Source organism: Myotis nattereri (genome assembly GCF_964212035.1).
Source record: "Myotis nattereri genome assembly, chromosome: 5".
NCBI lineage: Eukaryota > Metazoa > Chordata > Mammalia > Chiroptera > Vespertilionidae > Myotis > Myotis nattereri.
The window spans coordinates 3,146,973-3,160,405 of NC_138080.1; the positions used below are offsets into that span (position 1 = coordinate 3,146,973).

The 13,433-nt window shown below is 52.1% G+C and overlaps 1 protein-coding gene across 1 annotated transcript; it reads right to left on the reverse strand.

Annotated features, from left to right (window-relative positions):
- Positions 1-1,172: 1,172 nt before the first annotated feature.
- Positions 1,173-4,726, reverse strand: FABP2 (fatty acid binding protein 2; the record flags this gene model as incomplete). The annotated part of the gene is made up of 4 exons (XM_081092204.1): positions 1,173-1,468; positions 2,105-2,212; positions 3,068-3,240; positions 4,660-4,726. 4 exons carry the CDS (start codon positions 4,724-4,726, stop codon positions 1,418-1,420), a joined length of 399 nt encoding a protein of 132 aa, XP_080948330.1. The 3' UTR covers positions 1,173-1,417.
- Positions 4,727-13,433: the final 8,707 nt, after the last annotated feature.

Sequence of the window (13,433 nt, forward strand, 5' to 3'; positions counted from 1 at the left end):
AGCTATAATCAAACAGTGGGTTTGAGGGCTCGCTTTTGCAGAAGGGCAGGTGTTCTCCAATCTGTGCATTTACATCTTGTGCTCACATCTCTTTCTAGTTCTCATGTATCTGCCATGTGCACACACCCAGCAGGACAGTGCTGGATCATGGCTAGGTTGACGTACATGGCAATTGGTACCTTCATAGTATGAAAAAGAGGCAGTCAAAACAAAAGCTCATAGAGACTCACAAAATATCAACCCCCTCTCTACCCCCTGTTGCACACCCTCCTGTAATGCAGCTGCTGGAAGAAAATAAAGTGGTACATCGTGTGAGAACATGAGAAAGCGGTACATCATGTGAGAACATGAGAAAGTGGTACATCCTGTGAGAACATGAGAAAGTGGCACATCCTGTGAGAACATGAGAAAGCGGTACATCGTGTGAGAACATGAGAAAGCAGTACATCATGTGAGAACATGAGAAAGTGGTACATCCTGTGAGAACATGAGAAAGTGGTACATCGTGTGAGAACATGAGAAAGCAGTACATCATGTGAGAACATGAGAAAGTGGTACATCATGTGAGAACATGAGAAAGTGGTATATCGTGTGAGAACATGAGAAAGGAAAAGGCCTGGACCACACCATCGCTGGTGCACGTGCTGATGAAGGGGGGTGGCAGGTGGCCCGGCTGGCGTCTGAGGCCCTTCCTCTCAGATCCAGGCACCCTGCCCAGAGGTTCTGCCCAGGGCTGGGTGGAGCGGAGGAGCGGAAACCTCCAAGCCCCTCGGGCCTGGGATCCCTGGCAGTCAGAGACAACAGGCCAGGCCTCTCCCTTGCACGTGGTCACGTGGTTGGAAGTGATGCCTGTGGAGAAATGCCTGTTTCCACAGAGACGAGGCCGGGAGGGGTATGCTAAGACCAAAATGCTGACCAGGCTGGGTCCTGAGCTGGTGCAGATATGAATTTCCCATGTGCTTTTCTACTTCTAAGTTTTCTGGTTGAATATATATTGTTTTTATAATAATATGTTCTACAAGAGGAAATATTTAAAACCAGGGCCGGATTGTAAAGACCCCCATGCAGGCTATGCATTTAATTTTCCAAATGTGTGAAAGTACCCCAGTCTATCAATACACAGGGTGACGTCATGGAGCTTTTCCCTTTTTTTAAAGGAGAGGCTCCTTGTAAAGTAATGTAGGAACATATTTATTCATCTTTTAGAAAATGTCAGATTCTTTCAAACACCAATTGGTGTACATCTGAGAGAGCGCACACCCTGTTAAACCCGAACTAGCTTTCACTTCTTTGCTCTGCCGGACGGGGACACAGAAGCCGGGTCGTTGACGAATGGGCTGGCCTGTCAGTTGACTGCACTCAGGAGGAGGCGGCCACAGAGCTGTCCCTGTGGGTCCACCTGACATGCAGGCATCACTCACTCCTTCTTGAAGATCCTCTTGGCTTCTACCCCTTCGTACATGTAAGTCTGAAAGGTGTGAACAGACAGGAGGTGTTAACAGCATTAAGATTTAAGGCTAACTTAAGAAAAAGATTAGATTTGATTCATATAATGTTATCGCTTTGAAGTGAATTCATCGTTTGTCCTTGTTCTTGATAGCAGCATTTTGTACAGATACAGAACACACCTAATTAAAAACATTCAGTTTGCCTGGTTGGCGTGGCTCTGTGGTTGAGCATTGACCTATGAACCAAGAGGTCCCAGGTTCGATTCCCAGTCAGAGCATGTGTCTGGGTTGCGGGCTTGATCCCTAGTGTGGGGCATGCAGGGGCAGTCAATTAATGATTCTCTCTCATCATTGATGTTTCTCTCTCTCTCTCTCTCCACCCCTCCCTCTCTGAAATCAATAAAAATATGTTAAAAAAATAAATAAAAACATTCAGTTTGTAATCACATTTCAGTTAAAATAGGCATGGATGTATTAGACATAGATGTAAGTTTTCTTCAATACATAGGCACCAGAAAGGATGCATACTGTTAAAATCAGAAGGTTTATGAGAGTAATAGTCTGTTTATGGAGCTATAACTCGGGAACCACAAGGATAAAATTGCTGTCGTGTAGTTACTTGGCTTTGGGAAGCGGAGCCATCGGTTACAACTCACCTGGACCAGTTCACCACCTACGATTTCTCGGACGGCGTGCAGCTCCTTGCCGTTGTCCACCCGCTTGAATCTCCCGACAAGCTTATCTCCCTCCAGGCTCCAGGTCCCCTACAGAACAGGAACGTCAGAGGAATGAAATGGACCGCTGCGGTCGCCCACGTGTCAGGCGCTGCTCCGAGTCGGTTGGGGAGTCGTCTCGCATCTTCACAACCAACCCGTGAGGTGGCCGTCACTCTCCCTCTCACAGGTGAGAACACAGGTGGGAACCAGCCAGCCCGGAGCCGGACTGACCACAGCTAAGCTGTCACGTAGCCCCATGCGCTGGCTTGCAAACCCGCCTGGGAGCAGAGCGCCCGAACCTCTCCGTGGTTCTGGTCAGTTCCAGGGCCGGGCCGGCACCCCCGTTGGCTTTAGTTATGGACTTGTTATAGGAACTTTATAAGGGACACAGCGGGTCAGATGCTAACACTTTCATCGTCACTGCAAGCATAGAATTTAACTAGAAAAAGTCCGAGGACAGAAAAGTTTTCAAAACATCAGTTGAAACATGACTCCCTAAAATTTAGTATCTTAAACATGACACGGTATGAACTACGGTTAGCATTAAACCTTTCCCTCTCTCACGCATTCATAATTATTTTATTTAAATTACACTTATTAAACGTCTGTGATGTCTGGTTAGAGAGCTAAACGTTCTGCTTGCGTCAAATATGGAAAGTTGGTCTATGAATAGGTCTAGAGTCAGTCATTCAACGGACTTCTTCTAATTCTTATTGTTCAGTCCCGGTTCCTTACAGATATGGGTGGAAATAAAATGTATTCAATCCTCCCTCTGCAGCTGTGTGATATGCAAGGTGGTAAACTCATAAGTGAGTGAGACCCGCCTTGGCCAACTGCCAGGGCTGGGCAGCGGCTCCCGGGCTGGGCAGGGAAGCCAGAAGGAATCATATGAAAGTGTCTCACAGTGAGTTCCGTGCCGTCCGCGAGGCTGTAGTTGAAATTCACACCGAGCTCGAAAGCGATTTCGACGGTCCGGAAGGCGCTCGACTCCTTGATGGTGAACTTGCTTCCTTCATGGCTGATGATCAGCTTCAGGTTGTCGTGGGCGGCCAGCTTCCTTTTCACCATGTTGATGCCTGCAAGCAGGAGGGTGCAGTGAAGTCAGTGCCAGTTCCGGTTCTGCCTTAACAGCCTCACCTTTCGAGTTTGCGGAGGGCGGGGGTGGGTCGGGGGTGGGGGTGGGGTGGGGGGGGTGGGGGGGTGGGGGGGGTGGGGGGGTGGGGGGGGTGGGGGGGTGGGGGGGGTGGGGGGGTGGGGGGGGGAGGAAGGCCCCAGGGCGTGGCCTTGCAGACCGGCAGGTGCTTCTGCAGAGAAAGTCCCCGCACAGCAGGTCCTGAGCCCTGACAAGCTATTCTCCCTGAATTTGTGAAAAAATAAATGGAGCATGGAACTATAGAACCTTAGAACTAAGTAATCTATAATAATAAAAGGGTAATATGCTAATTAGACCGGACGTTCTTCCTGATGAAGCTGGGGCAGAGGAAGCCAGACCTGGTCCCAGGTGCCTGCCGGCTGCTGGAGGAGGGAAGCCGGTGCCAGCAGCCGGGAGTAGAAAGGCCTACTCTCGCATGAATTTTCATGCATTGGGCCTCTAGTTTAAATAAAATGATCAACCTTTTTGTCTCAGAGTTAAACCAAATTCCAGATATGACCAATGAAGGATTAAAATGACATGCATCCCTGTGTAAGGATATACAACTTTAATTCTACGAATACAGGATTCTTTTCTTACTGCAATTCTGCTTTCCACAGTGGCTCAGATTGTGACTCTCGTCATTATGTTTGCTTTCTTTTTTTTTGTTATAAGTATTTTTATTTTTTTAAATTGTTTTATTGCTTAAAGTATTAAGAAGAGTATTATATATCTCTCCTTTTTTTCTCTCCCCTTGACCCTCCCCTAGCCTCCCATGCCCCCCAGTGTCTTGTGTCCATTGGTTATGCTTGTATGCATGCGTACAAGTCCTTCGGCTGATCTCTTACCTCCCTCCCCTCCCTGCCCCACCCCGGCACCCTATCTTTGCTTTCTGAGGCATTTGGGCTGCCCACATATTGGAACAGATATTAAAGCAGTTAAACTAAGGCCTCCTTGAGGAACCCTAGGCTGTCGGGAGGTTATTTCAAGGTCATTGCCTCAGTCTGCAACTCCTGCTAGGACCCTCCCTCACTCTTCCATGCCTTGGCGTTGCCGGCCCTGGGACTCAATGCCTCAGGCCTGGGAGCAGTCATGCACACCCCCTTCCTCCCTTTATAGAAAGAAGCTGTGCACGTGCACCCACAGGGCTCAGTCAGCTCAAACGCGAGGAAACATCTGGATCTTTCTGCGTCTCAGGGGACAGCACCCAAGGCCTTTTATTCCACTAGTGACAGTGTGTCTCCAGCAGAAGCAGGGAGCTGGGTGTTCCCTGCTCTGCGCCAGCACGCGGCCGGAGCCCCCGGGGTCAGGGGTGAGGAAGACAGAAGCAAAAGAAGGAACCACCAAAGAGTGAGGCCCTTACCCATCTTCTCCATGAACTTGTCATAGTTGTCGTTCCGGTCGATCTTCCAGGCCCCATCAAACGCCATGATGTCCGGTTGGGTCTGAACCTGTTGAGCGAGACTCAGGTCCGCCCGGAGGAGAGAATTTATTCTGTTTCTTATCTTAGAGCCAACCTCGCGCTGTGATGTGGAAGTTTAAAGTTCAGGAGGTCACCTCACCTAAGTTCACTGAATGCAAAGCAGGTTTTGTTCCTATAAATCCCTTAGTTCCTCTCCTGAAATCTCACTGAATTGAAACAGGATAAGCATGCCTGCGCTTTCTTAAACTACAACTTGCGGGACATTTGCTTAAAGAATTAAAAGGCATAGGATCTGAAGGAAGGCTTTTTTGCTGCAAGGTTCAAAGTGCACGCTGCATCGGAGGTAATCTGGAGCATAAATCAAGTAACAGCTGGGCAGTGAGACTCAATGGCTACTCCGCTTTCTCAATAGCCACTTCCTTGTAAGTAAGACTTTCTGGCCAAGTGCAGCTGCAAGACCAAAGTTAATAAGACGCTGACACTGAAAATCCACTCACTTTCAAACAAACGTGTCACTGCCCCGTTTTCTGGGGTTGCTGGGAGTTCGGGCCACCCCCTGCACCTGGTGCGGAGCCTGGCCCGCATGCAGAATCTGCCCGCTTGTGTTTTGCCCTTGAATGGTGATGGGTCTGGGAGGGGGGTAAAATTCAAGATGCAGAAAGGAGGCCGGGTAACATGAAAACTCCCATCAGAGAGAGCCAGCTTCAAGGCTGTCACAGGGCTAGCTGAAACCTTCCCCTCCCCGCTCTCCCTGCCCTGCCTTCTGCAAACCTGGCCCAGGGGGACTCATGTGTGGGGGACCGGGGTGGAGGGTTGCAGGGAGGGTGGGCAGGACTCAGCCTCTCCCAGCGCAGGCTCCCGCCTGCCAGGCCCCAGGACACCGTGAGCTGTGAGCAGAGCGAGGTCACCGTGCAGCAGCTGAGCGCAGTGATCCCTGAACACGGCTGCTGTGAGGGGACGTGACTGCCGAGCCCGTGGTTACCGCTGGTCAGGGGAGCAGCTACCGGGCCAGCCCAGACCCCTCCAGGCCCGGGGAGCGATGGCCACACATCTGAGCAGACTGGGGCTCAGCCAGGTTTACATCTGCTGGTGCCCCCGGGACTCCCTTTCAGGGAGCTGCCCACTGTCCATTCCGTCAGCCGGGCCATTGCAGGGCGGTGGCCACCAGCCCCAGGTGTGGCGTGGTGATCGCACCTGCTCTTGCTGGTCAGTCCGTCCTCCAGGGCAGAGAAGGAAAGGCATGAACGGGTCTTAGGGCTCCTGCTGTGTCTGCATCCTCACCTCCCCTCTGCGCCCCCCCCCCTCCAACCCCCACACCCCCCAGGTGCGGTCACAGGCACTGCCTGCAGGCCAGGCTCCAGCGGGTGTGCTGTCTGCTGAGCAGGCCACGCATTGCTGCCTCTCCTAGGGGCCTGCCCTGCGCCCACAAGGGTCAGCAGCCCCCCAGGGCAGTGACCTCCGGGGTCTCAGCATCACTCAGAAGAGACACCAGGGACACGCAGCTCAGAGACTGGGGGAGGCAGTGCTATGTTGGGGGCTCACCCCAGAGGGCAGGCTCCAGAGGTCATGGGTCCTTCGCATCTGCCCCTGCTCAAGCCCCAGAGACCGGGAAGGGCTTGGAGAGAATTGTTCCCAGGATCATTCATGGGAAGCAGCCTTGTCAGCCTCCCTTCTCCCTCAGCCTTTCAGAACCTGCTTTGCAGTCCCCAGTTGGTTGACTTTTCACGCTGGAGGGGTGTGGTCTGTGTCAGGGGAGGGGGCTGAACTCGAAGAGGGAGGCATCTGGAAACTCCCACCAACCCTGCAGAGGTTCCCTTCTCGCTCACCCTGAGCTACTGCAGTCCAGAGACTGAGGCCTGCACAGGGCTGTCCTAGAGGCTGTGCCTGGAGGGCTGTTTGGTCCCCCCCCAACTCCCCGAAGACCAAGAGTGGCAGTAGCTGGGGTGGGGCATCCGTGCAATGGGAGGGGCTGCCTTCTCAGGGCCTGGAGTGTTAGCCACGTGACCTGCAGCCAGGGATTGTGACCTCCACCTCCTCCTTGACTAATCCCAGAAGCCTCAGGATGCCTGTGTGTGTGGGAGGGGGGGCACTCCTCTCCTGCCCGCACATGTGCCCCCCACACAGAGGCAGGCCAGTCGCATGGTCTCTGCTCCCCAGGCCACATCCCACACCCAAACCTTCGGTTTCTGCCTTTTTTTTTTTTTTTTTTGGAAAGCTTTTCTTTTGAGCCCATTTCCAAGGGGCCATGACCTTCTAGCTTCAGCTATGACCATCCATCCTCAGCCATGACCTTCCAGCCTCAGCCTCACGCTATCTACCTCCTCCTGGCCTGTCGTTATCATCTGTCCCCATCGCGTGCTATCTGCCATCTACACTGCAGCTGGCTCACTGCCACCCGTGTCCTGCCACCACCCAGGTGAGCCAAGTCTACGTGGAGAAGCCACTTGTCACTTTGGCCTCCCAGCTCCCGACCCATCACCTCATGCTTCATCTGCTGACACCCGGGCTGCATCTGCCATGGGCCCTGGTGGCAGCCCCTCCACCCTCGGCCACAGCTCTCGGCTCTCAGCTCCACTTTCCCTGATTTGTGGCTGGGAGACGTCCGTCAGCGTGGCCTCTTCCTCCCACAGGCCAGTTGAAAGGGCGAGACCTCAACCTAGAGGCCCTGATGCCCAGCGCTCCCCGCGGTCGGTCTCGGCGTTCTCCGCTGCGGGCTCCCCCCAGCCCATCCCCGACCATCTCCCGGCACCAGTGCTGGGTTGGCTGCCCCTCCCCCCCCCCAAACTAGTTTCCTGCCCTGGAAAGCCGAGGGCCACGGAGAGGGGGCAGGCCCGGGGCTCTGAGGGAGCAGGGGTGGCCTGAGGCCCCTCCAGCAGGGGAACTGCGCCCCGGGCTCCTGGGTGCTGGGGAGTGGCCTGCGGCCTTCGGGGAAGGACACCTATCGAGGGGCGAGGAGGCGGGCTGTCGGAGCTGGGGTTGCGGTGCGGGGCCAGGGAGCTCGGGAGGGAGGGAACAGGACAGTTCGCAGGAGGACTGGTGTGCTGGGCTCCCACCCACACTTGAGCTAGGAGGCCCCGCATGGCCCTGTGGACGGGGGGATGGTGGGGACCGACCAGGCTGCAGCTGCCCAGAGCCGCCAGCCCATCCCGGGACGGCCTCCTTTTCCACACGAGCGGAGACCAGCGGACGCACGGCCCCGGCCCTTCCCCGCGCCCTTCCCCTCAGTGGAGGGGTGAGGACTGCGCCCTCCATCTTGCCTTGGGTCCTCTATTTTTGGGCAGAGCCATGTGCTCTGTGGGGCTTCTTCCTGGAGGCCCAGGCCTCTGCTGGCCACGCCCAAGATTTCTCTGGACTAACCAATGATAATCAAGGGAAGTGCACGCCATCAATATGACTACATTCTGTGTAATGAGACACCGACTAGCACCTGGCCAATCGGCAGGGCCCACAGTCCCCTCTCCTGCCCTTACTCCACTCCCCTATAAAACCCCTCATCCCATCAGGCTTTGCTCTCTCGGCCACCTGCTGCTGTGCCAGTAAGGAGGGTAGGGGAGCCAGACCTAGGTTTGAAATAAAGGACTCTTTGCTTTTGCATCAGACTCACTGGCTCCCTGGTGGGCTCTTGGGAATCTTGAAATCTGGGCATAACACCAGCCTCCTGGTTTATGCCCATTCTCCACCCAAGCAAGGTGCTGTTGCCAATAAGAAACCCCTCCCACTTTATCCTGTGCTGAGCAGGCGCTCCCCCACCCCTTCCCACCGAGTCTCCATTGCACCCCTTTCCTCCGCCTGGAAACCCCACCCTTTACCCTGCTTTTCTCCTAACACTCGCTTGGCCAGTAAGAAGCCGCTCAATGCCACGTCCAATAAGCCGGCCTTGCACTGGCCGCCTGCTTGTGGCCGGGCTAACCTCGCACCTGCTGCCTCCTCCACGTGGACTGTCCTTCACACTCTTGGGTCGCGGTGCTGGGAGCCTGTTTCTCCAAGAGACGCCCAGGTGTGAGGGCAGAGATGCCCCCAAACGTGCAGAGATTCACGTGAGTAGCTAACGGTGAGTAACAGCAGCAGGGCCCGCGCTGGCTGCTCCGATTCTAGGGGGTTCCCGCCCTGCAGCTGAATTGCGGGGCCCCCTTCTCAGGCCCCCCCATTTCAGATACTCAGTCTCAAAGCTGGTCAGAGCCATAGCTTACATACTGTTTTGTAAACACTTTAAAAATGAACAACTATCATAACATTTTCCCATTTCATTAAATACTCCTTTACATCATTAAGAAAAAATTTTAGCCCAGCCACGCGTGGCTCAGTGGTTGAGCATCCACCTTTGAGCCAGGAGGTCATGGTTTGATTCCTGGTCTGGGCACATGCCTGGGTTGCAGGCTCAATCCCCAGTAGGGGCTGTGCAAGAGGCAGCCGATCCATGATTCTCTCTCATCATTGATGTTTCTATCTCTCTCTCCCTCTCCCTTCCTCTCTGAAATCAATAAAAATATATTTAAAAAAAGAAAAAATTTAAATTATAGGTTAAGGAGTGGTCAATGCATGTAAGAAAGTGCTGGAAACCAAGATCAACAGTAATTAATATAAATGCGAGAAGTCCAACAGAAGGCTGACCTGGATTCCTTTGACATTCACAGGGAGATTATTTACATTTTATTACCTACTGCTGACTCAGTGGCCTAAAGCAAACTCCCCCCAAACCTGATAATCTTACTGTTTACTAAACATTACCATTGATATGTCCGTTTGCATTCCTAAAAGGCAATTGTGTATTCTAGTAAACAAAAGCAGCTGGGAAGGGAGACTCAGTGGAACTTGACTACTACAGTTGAATTTTTCCCTGGCTTCCCCCCATAATTTCAAAATCAATATTTCTTGTCTTGTGTATTAATTTGCGTGTCAGCTCTTTCTCCAAGCCTTTGAGCCCGAAAGCCATGCTGGCCGTGGCCTTTCACAAGGAAGTATTAAGAGGCATAAAGAAAACAATGAGTCAAGGACCCCTAACCCTACCAGCTGGACAGAATCCTGCATAGGATTCTGTTAGCTTGAAGTGTGCGCATGTACACTCACACACATGTGTATGTGCATATTTCATATGGTCCCACGCACACAGGTGTGTATATGTGCGTACACACATAGCTTCATTTGGCACCAAATACAGGAGGCGTTTGGGAGACCATCGGGAAGAGGAAGACCGAGAGCAAGACTGGCGTGGAGAGAAGCAGCGGCAGGTAGCGACGCCCAGGCGGCGGGCAGAGGAGCTTAGCCAGCAGACCGCGGTGCCAGCGGGCCCGTGTGCCCTATCTCCCAGCGGCATCAGGGCAGGATCGCTCCTCAGGGCGCACTGCTGTGGGACAGGGACCTTTGAGGTGCAGATAAGGCCCTGCACACCTCAGTCAGTTGGACATTGAGCTTTGCCCTCCACATACTGCTGTCCTTGGCAATAGCAATTTGCTTAACTCACCGGCTGATAAGGATGGGGTTAATTTAGAGAGAATTACTCTCCTTAACCACTTAATTGGCCTTTCACTCTCTGCTTATCCCTCCATCCCTCGTCCATCCTCCTGTGACAGCACAGCCATGGAGTTGGAACTAAAACGCAAGTTCCTTTTTGCCCTCGGGGAGAAGTGTGTTCCTGGGGCAGCATAAAAACCGCGCAGCCCCGTGTTTTCTGACCATGTGAGCAACCAACACTCTCAGGGCCCTCCGTGGCAGGACCCAGGGCACTGGGCATGGAGGTCTCTCCGGCCACCCTCCGATGGGTCATAAGGGGAAGTTGCGCAACCGCCTTGAGTCCTAAGGTCATGGTTTTAATCTTTAACATCAGTCACATTTTTAATTCTGTGTTTAGAAGGGATCTGCCTTCTCTATTAAAGCATACTTTACCCTGCCTTCAGTTAAGACATCTCGTCACCGCCTGCCTCCTCGGAGGGCCGGGCTGCAGGTCCGCCAGCCTCCTCAGGGAGGAGAGGGCTGCGAACCTTCCTTCCTGCTGGCCCCAGTGGGGGTGGGGGATGGGGGGGGGCAGAAGGTGCCTTCTGACTGCTCTGGCCCTCACACCCTTTCCCACTAGCAGGGTCTCCTCTGCACATGCTCACTGCCAGCGTCCTGGCTTCTGCTCACAGCAACACATCCCAGGGCCGCCTACTCCAGGCAGTCCTCCAGCCTCTCAGACTTCCCTCCTGCCCAGGCTGCCCTGTAGATGACCCCAGGCTGGTATCCTGTCTCCTACGTCCATGTCTTTGCTGGCCTTTGGGTACTTTGAGCCTCTGCTGGACGAGGGAGGTGCCTGCTCAGTGCCCACCCAGTGGCCTGTCACAGCTGCTCAGCGCCCCGAGATTGGGGGAAGCTAGTGAGGCACTCACTTCCATTACAGAATTGGGGGGGTGGGGAGGGTGGGGGGCAAAAAACTCAGCAATCAAACTTTGTGCCAAAGATGCAGAGAGGCACATCATGCAGGCTCTGGGGATTTTTTTTAGAAACTTATTTTTTTAAAATACATCTTTATTGTTCAGATTATTATAGATGTTCCTCTTTTTCCCCCCCATAGCTCCCTTCCACCTGGTTCCCACCCCACGCACTGCCCTTACCCCCCGCCACTGTCCTCATCCATAGATGTAAGATTTTTGTCCACTCTCTTCCCGCACCCCCCCATACCCCCTTCCCCCAAGAATTGTCAATCCACTCCCTTTCCATGCCCCTGATTCTATTCTATTCACCAGTTTATTCTGTTCATCAGATTTTTTTTATTGACTTAATTTTTAGATTCACTTGTTGATAGATATGTATTTGTTGTCACTTTGTTGTTCATAATTTTTATCTTTACTTTTTTCTTCTTCTTCCTCTTCTTAAAGAACACCCTTTAGCATTTCATATAATCCTGGTTTGGTTGTGATGAACTCCTTTAGCTTTTTCTTGGCTGTGAAGCTCTTTATTTGACCCTCAATTCTAAATGATAGCTTTGCTAGGTAGAGTAATCTTGGTTGTAGGTTCTTGCAATTCATCACTTTGAATATTTCTTGCCACTCCTTTCTGGCCTGCATGGTTTCTGTTGAGAAATCAGCTGACAGTCGTATGGGTACTCCCTTGTAGGTAAGTAACTGTTTTTCTCTTGCTGCTTTTAATATTCTCTCCTTGTCTTTTGCCCTTGGCATTTTAATTATGATGTGTCTTGGTGTGATCCTCTTTGGATTCCTCTTGTTTGGGGTTCTCTGCACTTCCTGGACTTGTAAGTCTATTTCTTTCACCAGGTAGGGGAAATTTTCTGTCATTATTTCTTCAAATAGGTTTTCAATATCTTGCTCTCTCTCTTCTTCTGGCACCCCCATAATTCGGATGTTGGTACGCTTGAAGTTGTTCCAGAAGCTCCTTACACTATCTTCATATTTTTGGATTCTTTTTTCTTTTTCCTCTTCTGGTTGGGTGTTTTTTGCTTCCTCATATTTTAAATCTTTGACTTGATTCTTGGGATCCTCTAGTCTGCTGTTGAATCCCTGCATATTATTCTTTATTTCAGTCAGTGTATGCTTAATTTCTAACTGGTCCTTTTCCATTTTTGTTGGCATTCTCACTAAGATCCTTGAAGATCTCATTAAGTTCCTTGGAGGTTTGTAGAAGATTCTTGAGTAATCTTATAACTGTGGTTTTGAACTCTATATCCAGTAGTGTGCTTTCCTCCATTTCTTTCATTTGTGACATGTTTCTTTGTGTCCGCAGTTTGGCTGCTTCCCTGTGTTGATAGAGTGGCTTTGTGTGGTAGGTGTCCTATTGGGCCCAGTGGCTCAGCCTCCCCAATCACCTGAGGTGGACACTCTTGGTGTACCCCTTTGTGGGCTGGGTGCACAGTCTTGCTGTAGTTAAGCCTTGATTGCCATTGGTATCCCTAGGAGTAAATGACCTCCAGGCCAATTGACTGCGAGGACCCACTGTGTTTATAGTGGAAGAACTGCTGTGCTGGAGACACCCTTATGGGGCAGGACTTGCTTCAGTGGGGCTTTGGTGCTCACTGAGTCTGCCTCTTCAGTGTGTCACTTATGGATGTGAGGAGTTGAGATGTGGAATCTGACCACTGGGTACACTGGCTCCTGGATCTCCAAGGAGATGCAAAGTCAGCTGAGTCCACCCAGCAGGAGCTACAGTGAGATATGCAGATTTCTCCTCTTTGTTCGGGGTTTGGAAGTTTTGGAGCTCTCTGACCCAGCTGCAGTTTGTTAAGTTAGGCTGCGAAAGGACAGGCGATTCATTTGTGCCACTGCACACAGCTTGGGTGGGGTTGTAAATTGGGTGGGGCATAGTCTCAGAGAATCACCAGGATGGAGAAAACAGTGATGGCTGTCCATCAGCCGTCTCTGTCTCCACGTCTCCAGGTCTCCGCATCACTGAGTCCCCGAGTCCCATGCCCCCACAGTAACAATAATCCCTGCGAGCAGCTCTGTGAGAAAGCCACCCTCGCTTTCTGACCCCCTGCCAGACAGTCCAGTTTCTCCCTGTAGGAGTCTGGGTCCCCAGAGTCTTACCAGAAATGAGTTCAGAGCAGTCAGGAGCTTGTATCTCCCTTCCAATGGAAAACAACTGCACACCCAGTTGCAGCCCATTTCGCGTGCCTGCACACCTCCTACCCAGTCTCAATGCCCTTTTTTCTTTTCTTCTAGTTGTAGAACTTCCACTCAGCCAGCTTTTCCATGGCTCTGGATGATAGCCGTTTTGTCTTTTAGTTT